The 19,496-nt window shown below is 43.8% G+C and overlaps 1 protein-coding gene across 8 annotated transcripts in view; it reads left to right on the top strand.

The window, feature by feature from the left end:
• The first annotated feature begins 3,697 nt into the window (after window positions 1-3,697).
• The window catches only part of tnika (TRAF2 and NCK interacting kinase a), an 83,590-nt gene continuing 67,791 nt past the window's right edge, over window positions 3,698-19,496 (top strand). For all 8 annotated transcript variants that reach the window (XM_048256456.1, XM_048256465.1, XM_048256482.1 and 5 more), the window contains exons 1-2: window positions 3,698-4,087; window positions 11,740-11,805. In XM_048256456.1, the coding sequence (XP_048112413.1) occupies window positions 4,031-4,087; window positions 11,740-11,805 (123 nt within the window). In that variant the 5' untranslated portion in view covers window positions 3,698-4,030. The remainder of the gene's footprint in view (window positions 4,088-11,739; window positions 11,806-19,496) is intronic.

Genomic DNA, 19,496 nt, shown 5'->3' on the forward strand with positions numbered 1-19,496 from the left:
CCACAGCGTTTCCAAATAATTGGCTGAACTTATAGTGTTCAGAGGAAATACTTTCCTGGCTATGGAAATGAAGGCGCAGGTTACAGTAGAAACTACCAGCTATCCTGAGAAGCCCAACCCTGCGGTGTGGTTTGTGGAAATGTCAGAGGATTTGTTTCTACTTGATCCAATTATTATTGTTGAGCTCAGTTGAATTGTTTCACCAAAAGTTCAAACACAGAATGCAGCACCTTTATACCTAAATGCCTTAATTGTGCATTGGTTGGGTGTGAAATGGAACAAGAACTAAAGAAGTCTATTTTGATTAGGAAAGCCTGTCATTCATCTACCCACTCTGAGGAAAAACACCCTTTTGACATGAGGAAAATGCTGTATCATCCAACACACAAGAATAAGGCTTTGCAGAGAGATATGTCTGTCAGCATGGGACCACATGGCTTGCATTCTCTGCTTCCTGTTTAGAGTTTCCAGGCTTATCAGAGTCCACACACCATGCCACTTCCTCCTCCTCATGACCTTGGATTATGAGGAGCACACAGTGCTAGTCACACACAATGATCACATAATATATTATTAAGCAGGAGGGCATCTGAGATAATAAGCATGCATTTCAATATGACTAGACAGCAGTGCAGTTTTGCACCTGCTAGGCTTAGACATGCATATTTGCACACAAACACACACACACACACACACACACACACACATATGCGCACGCACCCGCACTCTCACACACACACACACACACACACACACACACACACACACACACAAACACACACACACAGGCACACACACACACACACCAAATCAGACATAATCTGAAACACACAATTTTGCACCAAGCCCATCTCAGTGTGACCACACGCATGATATCCCCAACAAACAACAACCTAACACTGTAGCTTGTTCACTCCTTTTGAAACTGTACTCTATTCTGAGAGAGATGGAGGGAGAGAATGCATAAGAGAACAATGGGGTATGGGGAGAGAGAGGCAGAAAGAAGTGTGAGGAAAAAGAGAAAGAGAAAGAGAGAGAGAACCAAGTGGGCATGATTATGTCCTGAGGGATCGCAGGCAAAAGAGGTCTCATGCATACTCACTTTTAGTGTATGCTGCTGTGGATGTCTCCTATACTAGTGCCCCTTGGGGCTCGCTGCCAAGAATTAAGTGCTGCAGGCGGTGACACTGCTAAATACACGACCTGACTGCAGCATGCTAAAGCAAAAAAAAACAAAAAACCTCTTCTGAATATGGGAAAAGATTGTGTGCAACTGTGAATGTAACACCCAAGTAATGCTTTCCACAGCAATATTCCAAGAGGGATGTGTTTTTAAAACGTATTACATTAATACAGGACACCAAACAGACAAACTTCTAACGTAAATAGATTGAAGCCAGCAATATTCCAAGAGGAATGTGTTTTTAAAACGTATTACATTAATACAGGACACCAAACAGACAAACTTCTAACGTAAATAGATTCAAGCCAGAGGAACTACAACATTCAGAGTGCCTCCATGCAGAAGAATCAATGACTGGCCAAGACAAAGCTGCTCATATTCACCTTGGATGAGGGAGTGAGAGGAAGGAGGAAATGTTTTATACAGGGACATATTTTGTTGTGGTAGAATAGATAGCTAAACAGATAAGGAGAGTTGTTTGTGTCGAGTAAAATGGCATGTGGCTAATCGCTAATTCACATGGAAGTTCACCCAGCAGGATGTCAGAGCGCTATCTTTCTCTCTCCTGACTTGATGCTGTGTTTCTGGGCATCACTGTGTGTAATGCACCAGCACCACAGTGTAAAAGCACTGTCCAGATGACATCATTAATTCCACTCTCTCCCCAAAGCTCCGCAGCTTTTGAAAGCAAGCCTTGTTGAGGTCATAAGTGTCCATTGTCCCCTATTTAATTCACTGCCTGTTTTTTCATCCTCGCAGTCAGTCACTTTCGTATCCTTTTATGCGTCTCTCTCTCCCAGTCCTTAGTCCCTGTGACTACAGTGCAGCTTGTGTCCTTGTGATGCACGAGTCACATGTGAAAAAAGGAGGAGAGAAACAGGGTCACCAGATAGACGGGAATATTTACTATTTTACACACTGTAGAGGGTTGTCCTAGTCAGCTGTGAATATCATCAAAAGAAGTTAGAAATGCTTGCAGTGGGATGGAGATCACATCCTGATCTAGTGACTCTGAAACTAGAGATGTGTGAAGAAGACATGGCTATGATAACATGATGTTGTTGATTATGTGCCCCTTCCTCTTAGTCGTTTAAATGTTTGCTGAGAGGTTTGGACACAATAATGTATGTGCATATATAAGCTCATAAGCTTTCCATATGGGCATGAAACATTCCCATGTGTTTATACATGGCAAAATGAATTGAGCTGAAACAGGCTACAAATCATTGGTGAACATGGATATAAGAAAATTGATGATACGAAAAGGAGTCAGTGCACACACATTCAGATAATATGCATTTATGTATGTATGGCATTCTTTTTGCTGACACGTATGTTGTCTCCTTAATAAGATCTTTACCTGTATATGTTCATGCCTGTGATAGCATTGGTCCTGATCACCATCACCATCATTCACTGTCCCCCACCCATTCTATATATCTGCTGTTGGATCATGCTACTGCAGTCACTGTCTGCTTATATATAGCTGCTATTCCCAACTAACTGCTTAGATTAGTGCCTATGAAATTGTGTCCCAGGAGTTTTTATGAGTAACATTTCTATGATTGCTATGCATACAAAAAGTTTATTTCACTCAGTGCTCACAAATATAGTACTTTTTAATCAGCATGTTTTGATATGCCACGCCTCTCCTATATTGATTATGATATTTTACTTACAGTAACATATTACATTTACAGTACTTCAAATCAGGAAAAATGGAGACAAAAACAAGTGTGTTTTTTTTATTAATTTTTATTTTTTTGCAATGTTATTGCATTTTGAACATAGGGACGTATACAGAGAATTTGTCTTAAGTAGAGTGGTCGGATTTCCCCCTTATAACCCCACGTCCCCACCCCACCCAAACCCACCCAATCCCTAACATGGATAACAGTCAGCTAATTACCATTAGTCAGCTGAGTACATAGATACATATGTTTGAAGCAATCATAAAAACAAACACACAACATAAGAAAAAAAGATTGAAAAAAAAGTGTGAATGGTATTTTAAAGAATAACTTAAGAGCACATTGTCTCCTCAAGTTGTATCTTGTGATAGATAGGCCAATAGATAGCCATAGATACCAGCCTACCAATGCAATTTTGAGACCCACCTGTAATGTGAACTGTTTCATCCTAATACATGAAATCTTCTGGTTACCACTGATTCACTTTTATCTTCCTTTCTGGGGAAACATACATTGAATCCTTAGAAATTGAATCAAGCAGGAAGAAAAACAAAAGGCAACTCTATCAATGAATAAATAATGCTTATGATTGAAATGCTTATATTAAATGAAACTGGTCAAATGACGCAGTCTGATGATTTTTTTTATTATTTTTGTCTTGGAAATTCTTTTTCAAATCGATTGTCGATTCGTTAACGCTTCATTAATTGTTCATTAGTGTGTGACTCAAGGCAGTCGGAATCTTGTCAATCCCGAAATGTCATTTCAGGGAGGAGGGTTTGGGCGGGTCAGTGTGCTGTGCCCGCCCACAACACTAACCACATCACTCCTGGTTTATACGACTGATCCTGCTGCTCTCTCACTGTAGCTTGGTTGCTGCTGTGAATGTACAACAACACATCAGAATCTACTCTTGGTGCAGTGAACATGTTCTCTATAGAATGCTCGCGCTCCATGCATGCATGTGTAGACCGGCTGTAAGCCACGACCAGTGTTACAGCGAGACCGTAGCCTTTAGTGTGTTTATCAGATTATTCTACCTCCTCTGAATTCACTGTGGGCTCTTTGCAACGAAGTGATTGAATAGTCGCAGCCAAGGATTCGCTTAGCTTTTCCCGTAGGTAGAAGTCATTTCGCTTGGAGCAACGTTTGAAACATGGCGAGTGACTCCCCGGCACGAAGTCTGGATGAGATAGACCTCTCCATGCTGAGGGTAAGTTTAGAGATCCAATTACAATCACTGATAACCTAACGGTTGTTGTGTGTTACACTTTACGTGCACCTGATAGCGTCCGTGCCTCTAAAACGCTCAAAGAAAGTGTTGCTTAAAGACGATCTGATTAAGTAAAAATGTTGCATTACAGTACACCCCATTTCTCCATTGACGACCAACCAAACGGTTTCTTTGTAACCTAATGCAGCATGTTATTTTTCCAGAAGATTTGTCCCAAATAGCTGTCTTCTTACACTCGCATTTTTACCGCATCAGCCTGTGATGAGTTAGCGTTTCGTACACCACCGAAATGCAACTCACTGTCTAACGAAACCTGCAATCTGTAAAAACAAAGCTCTTCCTGACAAGAATTATTTGTATGGACATTATATGTGATTACAGTGAGACGTGATTAGATTGAAGTCTAAATGATTTGCGGTGATAAATACTCTCCAAAAGCCTTTACCACGCCACACTGATGAAAGGTAGCATATAACACTGTTGTATTGCCTTTATGTAAATACTACAACATAGAAAGAATGACATGCTTATTTGGACAGAATCTTGTTTATTAATTAATATATTGAAAGCCAATCGAATCCCGCGTATCCCTTGTCTTCCATCGCGTAAAGGCTCTGCGCTCACTGCTGGACCCAATTCTTTTGTTCGCCTAGCTTAAAAATCCCCCTTGAACACTGGCAAGGGCCGGGTAGGTGGTAGCGCACATGTTATTTATGTCGGCTGTAGTGCCTCACGGTGATGGTTTGAGTTATTGAAAATACCATTGAATGCTTTCTGTAAAGATTATTGAGGTGTTCAAGCGAATTGTAATTTTCGGACATTTGACAGTGTAACAGAAAGGTTTATGAACGAGTCGTTGTTATTGGTTGTACAAGTGATCACGTAGCCTTTAGTCTGTAGGCCCTCTCCTGTCCCCTTTCTTTAGGTCGTAAAACGAGTGACAGGTGTACAGACTGTATACCTACTTGTTGGGCCCCATCCCCGCCACACCGGGCTGTTGTAGCCTAATTCTGTAAATTGTGAGAATAACGCCCAAATAGCCGTTATTGCCTAACGATTGTTTGAATATTACTAGCAATGATAGTATAGATATAGGAATTTAATCGTTAATTAATTTCATGAGCAGTTAGACCAGCACAAGCAGTTAACTGTTGGCACTGACGAGTGTTAGAAATGTATTGTGTCTACTTCACTGGTGTCTGCCTGCTCCAAGGCAGCAGGCAAAGATGATGCATTCTGACTTTCAGTGTAGTGTAGGAGAATGTCTGAATTGTCATCACAATACTCTGTAATCAATCAATCTGCATTAGTTTCACATATTTGTTTAAGAATATACACCCTTTTTTATCAAATAAATTTCAGTCACCACATCTCCCCAATTCATGTGTATTTGAATGTGGCACTGTTGCTATTCTATTAAGGCCTTTTTTAGGAATCAATTCAGTGTAAAATAGTCTGTTCTGTTAATGTTCTGCTATGCCTGATCGTATGGCTTAAATGTCAGCCTTTAACAAACTTGTCTCTATTTAAATCTCACTGAAATATCTGGTGACTGCAATCAACCTTGGGAATGCTGTGCTGCTACTACTATTGGTTGTTTATGTCTGGCAGATAAGCTTCTGAAGACGAGATAACAACTGGCCCATATTTTTCTCATTCATTGGCTGTAGGGACATGTTCTTCCATGGAAGTCTTTTAATGACTGCTAGAGATGAGTTGGTTGGGACTTTTTGTTTTGTTTGTTTCGGTTGCGGCTTCCCTGTATTCTATAGCTTTGCATATGTGTGTGTAGTGTACATGTTAGAGCTACATACTCTTAGAAATAAAGATTGGACAAGTAGGTCACCTAGAAGTGGAGCACCATCACGAGCAGGAGTTGGCAAGCTTTCCACTGGGCCATATACAACACTCCCAGATGCAACATTTAGAATCAAGCCCTGTGCCACAGCTTCGCACACACTCAAACATGAGAAATATCCTCTCTGGTTACTTGAGACAAATACAAGGGGGGGATACCTTTATGGCTGTTGTTCTTGGATTTATGTACCTCCATGGCACTAGACTGCCTAGTAACACTATTAAGGTCGAGGTCATATGCATAAACAGAACAAAATGGACAAGTTTTTTATTTTTTTCCGTCAGTCATTATGAAGAGCATGATGAGAATATTACCGTGGAAACAAACGCTTTTATATTTCTTTGAATCACTTCCTTCCTCCTCTTTGTTTGCTCATATAATGAAAGATAGCACTGATGTGTGTGTGTATGGGCAGCGTGACCTGTGAAGAGCACTTCACACACTGTTCCATGACAAGACTAAACAGACGTTCATAGCCCACTGATCTGAACGCATTATAACAGGCTACTGTAGGCAGGTGGCTGTTTGGGTGCGTGTAGTGTGTGTGATGGTGTGTTTTGATGTAGTTTTGTAGTTTTGATGTAGTATAGTGTAGGTCAGAACAATAAATGTAATTAAATGTACTGTCTGTTCGTCAGGCTTGTGCAAAATTCCAGAATTGAATTGAAACTGGCTTTTAAATTCCAATTCAATTGGAATTTAACTTGCATTACAATTGAGGTAGCAAAACAGGAAGCAGAACTGCAATTCGAATTGTGCACAACCCTGCTGTTCATACTGGTATTTTACTTGACCAGTGACCGTAAATTTGAATCTATCTAATCTAATCTAATATGCTTAAGGAACATTTAATGACCTGAAACTGCAGTTGATGTGTCATCTTCACAGGATGTAAGAAAGGGTGAAATCTCCAAATAGTGCAATTTGTGCAATTTGAAAATGGATTAATGTGCGTTGGCCCATGTTATGTAGACATCATTGATGTGTCCTTTTCCCAAAACTGATAGTGAGGGGGACTTGTGCAATATCTCTCACTTATTCTCTTGCTTAGGCTGTTGTGTCTGGCTTCACTACACTGGGTGGGTTTTTAGCCTGAAGCACTTACTGTCCTCAATCCTCCCTCCTCCCTCCTCCCTCTCCTCCTCCCCCCTTTCCCCACTGTCTCTGTGCCCCCTGGTCGACGCCCGCTGACCCACTTCCTGTCTGGAGAGTGTGAGGATGCTGCTATTTGTGTTTATTTGTTTGGCGCCTATTTCCTTTTTTCCAAATAAATGAAACTCTGCTGCTAAATCTAGAAGCTAATAGCTGTCAAGTCCTGACAGGAGGTTGGATGCTATCTGCCGCAGGGCTTAACGTTATCTTCATTTCTTTGAGGTGGATATTTATAGTGAGATATCAGTGTTGTTGGCCCAAGGATTATGTACATGTAGTTGTTTTCTTTGTCTAGCACTGTTGTTGGAATAACATGTGTGGATTACTTTAGCCCCATCTCAGTAGGCTAATAATACAATTGTATCCCACTTTTTTGTGTTTTGACAACAACCTAAACGTTTGACAACAACCTTCAAAAAATGTACTATTATGTTACCTTGAGATTGTCACATGGGTGAGCAAAAAGAGACAGCATAACCCATTCAAGATGTCCATCTGTTAGGAATGACCTCGCACAGGGGGTTGGGTGCATTGGATCAACATGTAGAAAGACCACCATGCTATCTATTTTTGCAGCTGACAGAGTGAACTGAGGAGAAATGCATAGATAGACAGGTTAAAGGGACACCAGGCAAGCCTGATGCTTTTTCTCTACGAAGCTCCCCCTAGCGTCTGTACGTGTCAATACGTGTGCGAGCCCTCGCTCGATCTGAAGCTCTTTTCCTTTACTTTGCATCTTCTGTCAAGGGTTTTCGCTGCTTCTTCGCCGGCTCTGCCATTATACACATGTTTGCAACAATCGCTAGCGTTTCGTTATCCTGCCTCTGTGCTGGGGATGCAGGATGTAAACTGATCCTGCTTCTCGCGATGTCTGAGACTTTGTGAGAATGAAGGTCGGCGGGTCGGATACACCGAACTTGCAAGCGGGATATTCTTCCTACAGGCAGTAGGGGTGGGCAAGAGAGTCTTTATTCGCTCTGTAATGAGTCATTTAACCATATACCGACTTACGAAGATGATTAATTAACACGAAAACGTTGCCTGGTGTCCCTTTAATCTGAGAATAGGCCAAAATGGCTAGTCCTTTTAACACCACGACCGTTATCATGGCATTCCAAACTGTCAGATGCTTCATAGCTGAAAGGTTTCCTGAGGGTTTACTTTTATTCTTAAATTTCCCTCTTGGGGATCAATAAAGTATCTATGTATCTACTGTATCTATCATTGTAAGGTTTTAAATGTATGTGGAACAAATCCTGTTGGTGGACTTTCATTGGACTTCAATTATTACATGTCTGTCTAAAATGCATCACGTATTAGTCTGGGATCTAGAAGGTGATGGGGGTTGATGCTGGTGGAAAGGATTACACTACATTTCCACATTTCCAATAAACCCTCTGGTGTCTTGATGTGGAGAAACCAGTTGTAAAACCAGGACGTAAGTATCTCCTGCCAGTCTGGGAGTGTGTGGGGGGTGGTTGAGTAATGTCATGTGAGCACCAGCCCTGCATCAGACACCACATGAGCGTGGTGGTGAGCTGACTCATTATGGTGTGTCTGCTCACTCTCTGTGTGTAGTACAAAAAATAACTGCTGAATGGCTATCATCTATTTGTAGTGAGGACGAAATCAAGAAGAGCTCTCATTAGACTTCCCATTCAAGCATTCACTTCTTAGTCATTCCAAACAAATCTGCGACTGACTGCCTTGGTTTTCAGATACTACATTTGTGTTCAAGCCCAGCTGGGGTTCTAGATGCAGGGATGGATTACTGCACGGGCCTACCGGGCCCAGGCCCAGGGGCCCAAGGGGTCAGGGGGCCCTGAAGCCTAAGCCTTTGCATGGAATCATTGCCTCAATATCAACAAATCAGGATGTAGGCTATGAATCTGATTGAATTTAGTATTGGCCATCCCCAAAATGCACCAGAATACAGGAAATCACATCAAACAAATTAAAAAAGTTCATAATCCGCCCATGTCTAGATGACCCAAGCACAGTGTGATCATGACTACTCTAAAGTGTGACCAGTTTTTTCCAACTGATTCTGCTTAATCATGTTTCCAGCTTCATAGGCAGAGACCCAAAAAAATCCACATTTATCTGTGTTCACTTCTTGAGTTCATGTTTTTCAACAAAACTATAATCTGGGTACCAGGTTTGGCAGTAGAGAAGTGGTTTTCTAATGTGGTTGTATCCTTCACTTAAAATGAAACCACAAATTGGTTTTGAGCATGGTTTCAGTGACTGTAAATCAGTGCAGATCTGGTTTGTCAACACCACTTGAAGACCTTTTGAAATGTGGCTGTCTTATCTCCATCCTCATCCTCACTCACCTAGATAGTCTCTTACGGTACGACGGATAGGATACAGATTTTATTTTATTTGTCTTTGCATTATTCAAAATTAAATATAGGGTTTACATGATATGCACATCATCCTGTTTTGATTTATATTTTACACAGCGTCTCAACTTTTTTGGAAACAGGGTTGTACTTCTTAAACCCACATCTCTTGTGCTGTCTCTGTCTCTCTCTCTCTCAAACTAGCTTGTCAGCCCTCTTGACTTGAATGAAAATGTGTCTGGAATATATGAAAGTCTGCCTGATTTTTTAAAAAAAAAAAAAAAAAAAAAAAAAGCCTCAGAAAAGACGGGTGAGAGAATAAAAAAAGTGAGCGAGCCCGAGCTGGACAAGAAGATGATGTACAGGCCAGGGAGCGGACAGCCTGCATGTCTGCTGACTCAGCTAGAACACAGCGGCCGGCCGCGGTGTCAGCCTGTCTCATCAGACAAAGACAAAGACGAGGCGTAGCGAGAGATGGTGGGGCTGAAAGAGCCAGGGGGCAGGGGAGGAGGTGAAGGTGTACACTAGTTCTGTGGAGAGACTGTTTTTTTGTGTTGTTTTTTCTACAGGAAGGATGCAAGAGAGGGAAGTAAAAACAAAGACATTTGTGGATGATGGAAAATGGCAAATTGTGACAGATGCCTTCCCTGTCAGACTTGGGATTGCTATGAAAAGATAATTCACGTGAAAGATTCTTTAGATGAACCCAGCGACCTGGGACAAAATGAGTGAATTACTTTAGCAATTATTTTGAATTCAATAATACTAAAAAGGCTTTTGTCAATGTACAATTTCAATGACTTTCCCTTGACATGTAGTAGCTCTTAACTTGACATGATGTAGCTCTAACTCTAGTTTGTCTTTGGAATCACTATAAACCTTTTTCTGGAGGCCTTACAGTGTTACTGTATCTATTTTGCTTTGTGTTTGAGGCTCTTTACCAATGACTGTCCAGCTGGAGTGTGTGTGTGTGTGTGTGTGTGTGTGTGTGTGTGAGGTTTTGTGTGTGTCTTAAGTTCACTTAGGGATGGCTGGCCCCCTGAAGGGCCAGTCATGTTTTTTTAAGCCTGGGTGGAGGGCAAAAAACTGTCTGGACACCTGCTGCTCAGTGCAGTCCCTGTGCCACTGCCCCAGACTATGGATTACTCTGCGTGTGTGTGTGTGTGTGAGGCCGCAGCTGTTGCAAGGTTCCCTTTACTTAGTTGGCTGAGTTGTAGCAGACTGTCCATTTATTTCCTTTCTGCCACCCCCCCTAAACTCTCTCTCACTCACACTCACACAACCACATACTCCTCTCCTCTTCTGTAGTATTTCCATGTGTTCAGGTACTTGGTGTGATGGCAGCATCCCTCAGATGATGATTATCCACACAGATTATCCAGAAAAGCGCGCGCACACACACCCCTAGATATGCTGATAATATAATATTTGCTTAACTTGAAATGAAAAAAGCCAATCCCAGATGCCATTCCAAATGGCGAGCTTCTTGCCACCTGCTTGGCTGCTCTTCCTCTGTCATACCCGCCTGTGTAGAAATCGGCCGTCGGCTCTTGAGCGTTTATGCCAGTGGACTCACGTAGCTCAGACTCTGTTTGTTTTGTCCTTTCAGCAATGTCATCCATTCAGGGAAACACCAACTCCCCATCCCCCCACACACACACACACACACACACACACACACACACACACACACACACACACACACACACGCCTCCATCCAAATTCTTCGACTCATCCAATGTGAAAGGGTTGTGATTGTACCGGCCCCAAACACCAGGGAACCGGATTCCCCACATTGTTAAACCCATAACTCCTTACATATCAGCACAAACAATAGATTGTTAAACCCATAACTCCTCACAAAGAATAGACTGCTTGCGGGTGCTAGTGTGGCTATGAGGAGTGGTAAAATAGTTGGGGAGTAATTCATTTCTTCATTCCCTCACTCAACACCTCAGGCCGATGTGTGGTGAGTGCCCTAGGATATAATGGCTGCCGTGCATCACCCAGGTCTGTGCTAGTTTGTAGTTAGCAGTAGTAAACCGCGTTGGGTGCCTTGAAAATGGCTATATTAACACTGTGTGTTGTTGTTGTTGTTATTGTAATTGGATTCGGGCATGCCACAGGGGTAGCCACAACTCTTTTGGTGGTGCCGTGGCGGTGGTGGTAAACACCACTTGCTGGTTACAGTGTGGTAGTTCCACTCCCTTCCAGCTCTTTACCCTCTGAGTGCTGCCTGGCCAAACACTGACCATATTCTCCTTTTCCTCCTACAGGACCCGGCAGGGATATTTGAGCTGGTGGAACTGGTGGGCAATGGCACCTACGGACAAGTGTACAAGGTAGGTGACCACTCGAATGCTTGGCCACTGTTCACCACGTGGTGCCAATCTCGCTGCCTGCTCTGAGAGTTGGTGATGGTGTGTGTGTGTGTGTTTGAAGGTGTGTCTTTCTCTCGGGTTGCTCCATGGTTTTCAAGCTCTCTGGATTTTGTGGGTCTTCTTATCTGATCCTCAGCTCTGAGAGGATAGAGTGGCATTTCCCCAGATATATGTTTGGTTCTCTCCCCTGTACCACTTTAACTAACTAGCATCTCTCACTCTCTCTCTCACACACACACACACACACACACACACACACACACACACACACACACACACACACACACACACACACACACACACACACACACACACAAAGAAGAACTCCTAGCTCACCCTCATTTCATCACTGCCAAGAGGAGGGCTATAGAAGGAGGACAGTAAGAAACAGGGAGAAGCACTTGATGTTGGGGCTGCATGAAGTATCTGTCAGAGACTTGAAAGGGCTGGGTTATTTTGGCTCTCCTCTGCAGCGCGAGTACAAAGGAATGTTCCGGATGCCGGTGTGTTTCTGTGTGTTGTCATTGGGGCCTGAGCTGGAGCTGGTATTCCTGGTTAATACCCGAGGGTGGGCTCCCTCTAATTCTGCCTTTGATGTGGAGCTGTGCACCCCTCACCAGCAGCCTCCATCGCTTCATCTATCTTTTTGCTGAAAAAAAAATGGGGAAAAGAAATGCCGACTGTGCTCAAATGTGGTGTTAAACATTCTCTCCCCCTAATAGAATGTTGTGTTAAACATTCTCTCCCCCTAATAGAATGCCAGTGCTGTTTAACCCTCTTTTGGCTTTCATTCTTCTATAAAGCCAGTGCACCATACATCACATCTTACATTGAATTAATGCTGAATATCATTATATTTTTATATCCTGCTAGAAAAAAGTAAGCTCCTAAAAGAGTTGGATTTACTCCCCGCCACAGCTTAAAGGGAGGGTTAGGGTGGGGTGGGTGGCAGGAGGCAGGGCAGGGCTGGTGTGGAACTTCTTTTAGTAATGGCCATGTGGTGTGATTAAAGCCTGCCCAGTGTCTGTTAACAGCACAGATGCCATGAGAGTGGCGAGGCAGCGCAGTGAAAGCAGCTCCACTACTGATAGTGCTAAATAATTCAGTGGGGCAAATTTACGAGGGGAGGCAATTTTTTTTTTTTTTTTTTTTTTTTTTTTTTTTTTTTTTTTTTTTTTTTTTTTTTTTTTTTTTTTTTCTCTCTCTCTCTCTCCCTTTCTCTCTTCTCAGTATCTCTCTTTTTCTCCCTTTTTCTCTGTCTCTGTACTCCCTCTGTACTCTGTCTCTGTCTTTCTGCTTTTCTCTTTCTCTCTCTCTCTCCTCCTCCTCCTCCTTTTATTCCTGCTCCTCTCTCTCATGTGTGGAGCTTGTGAGAGCGGTCTGCACTGTGAGGCTGTGTTTGCTCCTCTCCCCAGAGAGAGGCCAGTTAAGTGGCTGGGGGCCAGTGCTGGGAGAGAGTCCTGAAATGAGCCCTTTGGTGGGAGGAATGGGCCAACTGCACCGGGGATGTCCTGGCACTCACCAGCCGCCTGCCTCCAGCACTGCTGAGGCCAAACCACCCCCCTTATCCTCTATACAGTTGGTTCCTCATACAGTTCCCCTGCTCCTCCATACAGTTCCCCTGGGCTCCTATACAGTTCCCAGGGTCCACTATACAGTTCCCCTTGGCTCCCAATATGCAGCTCCCCTGGTCCACCATATTCCCCTCGTCTACCATACAACTCACTGGACCAGCCAGACGGGAGGGGAAGGGAGGGGGGGGTCCTTCTCGCTTTCTCACTAGTCCAGTGTGGTGCTGGCTGCAGCCACAGGCAAGGTCATGGCTCCAACTGGAAGGCAGCACAAGTGTGGCTTATACAAATGAAGAGCTTTCACTCCACACAGCCTTGAGTCCCATCTGTAGCAAACAGAACAGAGACCGATGCATAGAGATGCAAAGTGCCTTAGCTACAGGGTAGCTTCCTGTCTTGATTCTGAAAGAGGGCCTTGAGTGAGTTGAGTGAGGTGTCAGATGTTGGTTGTTGGCCTCAGTCTACAGTGGAGGTATGCTTCCTCTTCTTCCTCTACCGGTTTATTTAACTGTACATACACACTGCCGCCGACTTGAGCTTCCAAAGAAGCTCGGGTCACCCTGTCAAGGATGCTTGTCAAAAAAGTACAGGGACGCTTTGGCCGCTGTGACGTGGCAGCATTCTATGTTCGATCATGTTCTATCTTACTACTTTATTTAAAGGCCGTCTATTCCGATTGGTTGCTGGTTGTTGGTTGCTGAACCGCGTCATAGCTCATTACCATAAAGTTGACTTTCTTTCAACTTTCTGCTTGACGCTCAAGTTGCTCAAGATGCCCAAAACGCGACGCCGACGGATTTGCTGCTTCTTGCAGCTGAGAGAAGCTGGCTTTCATTGAAAATGAATGACTTCCTGAATCTTTGGAAGCTCAAGTCGGTGTTGGGTAACGTCACTTCTGTTGATGTTCAAGCAAAACAGAGAGCTAGCTTGCCCCTCCCTCCAATGAAACTGAAATTCTCCTGAACGTGCATCTCGTCCGTGATTGGCTGGAACAGTTTTGATGTTTCGTGGTCCAGGCTGGACCAGGCTGATTTTGTTTGCGTTTTTGGAGCCTGGGCTGTCCACAGAGACCGCGTTTTTTTGCAGTGTATTCAGGGGACAGGCAGCTAACGGATGGTGGGGTGATGTTTGCTGTATGTGACGAGATGTTTTAGCTTAGAGAACCTTTAATGCGCACCTCTCCCTTGTTGGTGCACAGTGTCTAAAATATAGGCATGTCTCCACAGTAGACTCTCAGAGACAACAAAGACTTCAAATGAAAGAAATGGAACTTGTACTTCACTGACTTTACTTTAGTGGGCAAGTTACCAAATAAAGGATTTGCACACAGGGCAAATTCAGAGCTCCAGCAAGGGTTTCAGTTCCTTGTGGCACACAATGGCACTCTGGCTCTGTCAATCCCCCTAAATAAACCTGGAAAGACCCTCTGTTCCTCCGTCTGAGGCCTGGGGGAGAAGAGGGAATGTTTGTGTAGTTAGTCCCCATGCTGGTCATGTGCTGTTGCTGGACATGGGTAGTGCTTCATTAAAGGGAACCTGCTGGCTCCTCTGACGAGCGCTCATCAGTATTGAAAGACAAGTTTCTCGTGTCTCTCCGAGCTTCCCTGTTTCTCTTTCGATTTCCTGATTAAGCCACCACACATACCACAGAGGGATTTGTAATCAGGTCACCGGAAGTGATAAGAGCCATATCCTGTGTTTGAGACCGCTATTGTGCTCGGTATATGTGGTGTGTGTGTGTGTGGGGGTGGTATTTGAGTGTATGCTCTGAATGCAAATCTGTGTGAGGTGGTGGTTTGTGTGTGTGTTTGTGTGTTTGTACGCCTGTGTGTTCTGTCTTGCCTGTCACAGTGACTCTTGGGTTCTCGCTGCGCTGACCACACTATCTCTGTAGCCACGCGTCCAATTTTCCCGTCGATTGGAGTCCGATCAGGTCCCAGTTCCTCCCGTGTGGCAGGAAGAGGGGGGAGGGGTGCATGGCGGTCTTGTGGAGGAGCAGGCCCTGTCAGCTCCTCTGATGGCCTCATCCTCATCAGGTCTCCGCTCAGTCCTGTACAGGAAGGCACATCCGCGCGCTCATGTGTCGCCCAGTTGAGGTTCTTCCGCCGTCTCTGTGTGCTGAATCATGAGATTCACTGCTCTCTCTCTCTCTCTCTCTCTCACTCACACACACACACACACACACACACACAAAATGTCAAAATGTATTATATCTAGTTGTGTCATGACTGATCATAGATTAGCCATTGTGTACAAGGGCCCTCAAGACATAATCATTTAGCACAGTGGTTGTTGTAGACATTCAGGGCCAGATGTATGTACATTTGCGAACGTAGTGTTATCAGCATCATGGACAAACCGCAGATTGCGAACGCTTTCAGACCCAAGTTTCCGTCGTATTTATCAATCGTTCAATCCTTAGTGTAAACTGTGCCTTTCTCCGCCCATAAACGCAATTTACGAACGTCCACAACTGAATGGCAGCGCCTTCAAGCGCAGTAGAATGAAGTTAACTGATGACAACATTAAAAGAATCAAACGTTTAGCGATCATGAAATAATACCATACATGATAAGATGTCAACAAGCAGGGAGATAATGAAGATCAGTAGTTCTACTTAAACTACTTGTGCACTATGGCTATGGAAGATTGGTCAAATCTATCAAGTAGGAAAGTTTAAGTGAATGACGTGAAAGTGAAAGAAAGGCATTCGAAAGGCCAATGAATGTTGCTTTTGATAGTACAAAGACTTACAAAACTGGTGCTCTAAATAGTGATTCTGTTGTCTTTGAAAGGTTCTCTTATTGACGCATTGAACTGCAATTTGGATTAACACCTGCTTTTACAGTACAATGCGGAAGTATTTAGGCGCAGAATAGACGTGCGCTTTCAGGAGCAGTCTTTGTACATACCGCGGAAAACATAATTAGGCGCTCTTTACTCTGCCACTTTCAACTCCAGCGACAGGCAGTTTGTGCTGTTACATCATTGCGGCCTGTTTGTACATACCTCGCAATGATTTTACACGCACATTGCGAAACAAATACGCCTGAAGTGGGCGCAAAAGCGTTAGTACATCTGGCCCTCAGTCTGTTTTTACTCATGTCTGACTCATAGAATCCGAAGAGCATGAGCTAAAGCTTCTCACTACAAATGACATCTTAGCAACAATGCATGTTGCCAACAGACTCCTCAGGCTTGGTGGTCTGCTTTTTGTAAAGCCACCTGTACTGTGTCCCAATGCCCACGTCCTGTCTTGTATGACCTGGACCTTTTAAAGCAGTTTGCAATATACCCCCAGTTGCTCTCAGGTGCTGTTAAGAGGCTGTGCAGAGCAAGCAGGAAGTGGTCTTGGTGGAAAGAGCACACTGTAGACTATGCCTTCTTTTTTTAGTGCTGTGCGGCATTTTGAAATGACATTGACCTATTTTGAGCCATGCCACTGTGCAGCAAATACACCTCCACTGCTCGTCGGTGAATGAGAGGCGTTTCACTTTCTCAAAGCTCCTTGGTGACATGCTCTCCCTGCCAACACTGAGCCGTGTCTATCTGTCTGGGTCTTTGACAGCAGCCATCGTCTCCGTCTCCTTCCTCTTCCTCTTTAGTCTGCAGAGGCCTTTGGTTGGCTTGTCACCAAACGCTGCGTCACGGTTCTGCCCCGTCATGTTGCGAGCAGTGGGATCCAGTAGAAACTAGACGCCGTTCCTAGACAAGAATGGTGCACGGCGCCTCGTGCTCCATCGTCTTAATCTGTGAGAGCTGTCGCCTGTAAAACTGGTCTCTAAGATCCAGTGTTGTTTATTACGCTTCTGCAGAAGAATATCTGCTGCACATTTCCCAGGAAGACAGTTCACAATCAGGCACCTGCTCAGGAAAAGTGATCGGAAATTTGACACACACACACTCACCTTTGAAACACCTGCTCAGATGTGAGCTCTTACATGTCTACACAGGTCTTGCACAACCGTTGGGACACACACACACACACACACTCTCTCTCTCTCTCTCTCTCTCTCTCTCTCTCTCTCTCTCTCTCTCTCTCTCTCTCTCTCTCTCTCTCTCTCTCTCTCTCTCTCTCTCTCTCTCTCTCTCTCTCTCTCTCTCTCTCTCTCTCTCTCTCTCTCTCCCACCAGTTGAAGGTTCACTTGTTCCTATCCCTATCCCCGAGTTAGCCCCCTAAATAAGTTGGGGACACACACACACACACACACACACACACACTTGTGGATGGTTCATGTGATGATGAACATGTCATGTTGTGGTGTCAAAACCTTGGTTTTTTGAACCCCAGGTAGTTAGTATTTCTGTGTGACCATGAGCCCATTACAGAGTGGACATTGACTAGATAATAGATTGCGATCAGTCATGGACCTCAGAGAACATCAGGGAGTCTTGCACTTTCACAAAAGAGTGTTGTGGTGGCTGGAACGAAATTAGATTTTTTGTTTTGTTTCAAAACATGTTGACGACTCTGTTTTTAAAGTGCCTTCGGGGTGTAACAATGTGTGTCATTTGCTAACAAGCCACTGAATTTGAGATAGCAGAACAGCCTGTCAGATCGAGGTGTTTGTTACGACCCCCTGTGTCCCCATCACGTTCTGTGTAGTCAGTGCATGGGCAATGCAGACCTGGCGGTGTCAATTAGTTAGTTATTAGTGCTCCAGTACAAGCTCAAAAGTCATGGAAATTTCATTCAAGGTTATTGAAAAGCTATGGAAAGTTTAAATGTCAGTGAGTGAGTGGGAACCCTGGTATGAGGAAATACCAGTTTGTCTCAGGTTCATACATGCTTTTTTCCGTTAAAACCAATTAAAGGAAACAAACACACACACACACACACACACACACACACACACACAGACTGTTAACACAATTGTTACTCATCTGGTTTCCAGATAAGATGCCAAGTCCTCATCCAATGTTAGTTTTATGTTCTGCTCTAGCTGATAGTCATCACTCCTCTTGCTATTCTCAGAGATCTTTATATCTCTGTTGCCAGTGCTTCTCAGTGTGTCTCCTGTCAATATCAAATTAGTTATTAAATAATTTCTGCTTATACGCATATTTTTTCATAACTGTACTTTGCAGGAAATAAAGGCGTTTATATATAGTCGTTTAGAGGAGCTGGTAGCTCTGAATATAGAAAACTTTTCCAGTGCTAAATAATTGAGTGTTCCTCTTCCATGGCCTTGAATATTTAAAGGCAGAGATTCTGGCTCCTCTCTCTTGAAGACACACAGCCCTATATGAGTGCTGTGTGAGCCCTCCAGTCGTAGGGTGCTCCACTGATTTATACACGCACCATTCAAATTTAATGAAAAGGAATCTTCAGGGGGGGACTGTAACAGCAGGAACGTTGATCATAACCGTTGGTCATTGAAGGCACATGGTTGGTCATGAGGCCGTGCTCGTGGCATGTGTGCACACACACCCACACATCAGTTGGGCCGATGGGCAGGGGGATGGCTAGAGATGCAGGACACTGGCTTTGGTCACGTTGAGGAAGGAGACCCTGATGGAACAGGACCCATCCATCATTTGGGACACTTTGAAACGCCTCCTCATGACATTCAAGGATTTTGTCAGACTGCGTTTACATCAGAGCAATTCAAATCTCTCCTAGTTTTTATTTTTAAGTTTCTCCACAAACGTTATCTCTAACAACTCTCATACTGTGTTTGTTCATTAGGTTTATTTAGCTATATTTAACTGAGAGCACACACACACACACACACACTGTAGAACTGTATGTTCTGTAGAACTTTAACATTATGCACCATTTGAATTGCACCAATCAGGCTGTACGTGTGAATTTGGGTGATGAAATGTGGGAGATCACACTGTGCCTGATGCCAGCGCCTCCCTCCTGTCTACTCCGTATGTTTTGTTGTTGTTGTTGTTGTTGTTATTTAAACACAGTATATGATGCCGTCTGGGGCCCCGTAGATTAGCAACAGATTAAAGTTGTATGAGTTATCAAATGAGCCTTGTGTACGTTAGCCGTCCATAAGCTGCCCATGGTCACATGGGCTGCTACTGAAGAGCGTTGCCAGTTCTTTTGGCAGCAGGCTCCCAGGGTCTC

This window comes from Alosa alosa, chromosome 1 (genome assembly GCF_017589495.1).
Source record: "Alosa alosa isolate M-15738 ecotype Scorff River chromosome 1, AALO_Geno_1.1, whole genome shotgun sequence".
In the NCBI taxonomy this organism is placed as follows: Eukaryota; Metazoa; Chordata; class Actinopteri; order Clupeiformes; family Clupeidae; genus Alosa; species Alosa alosa.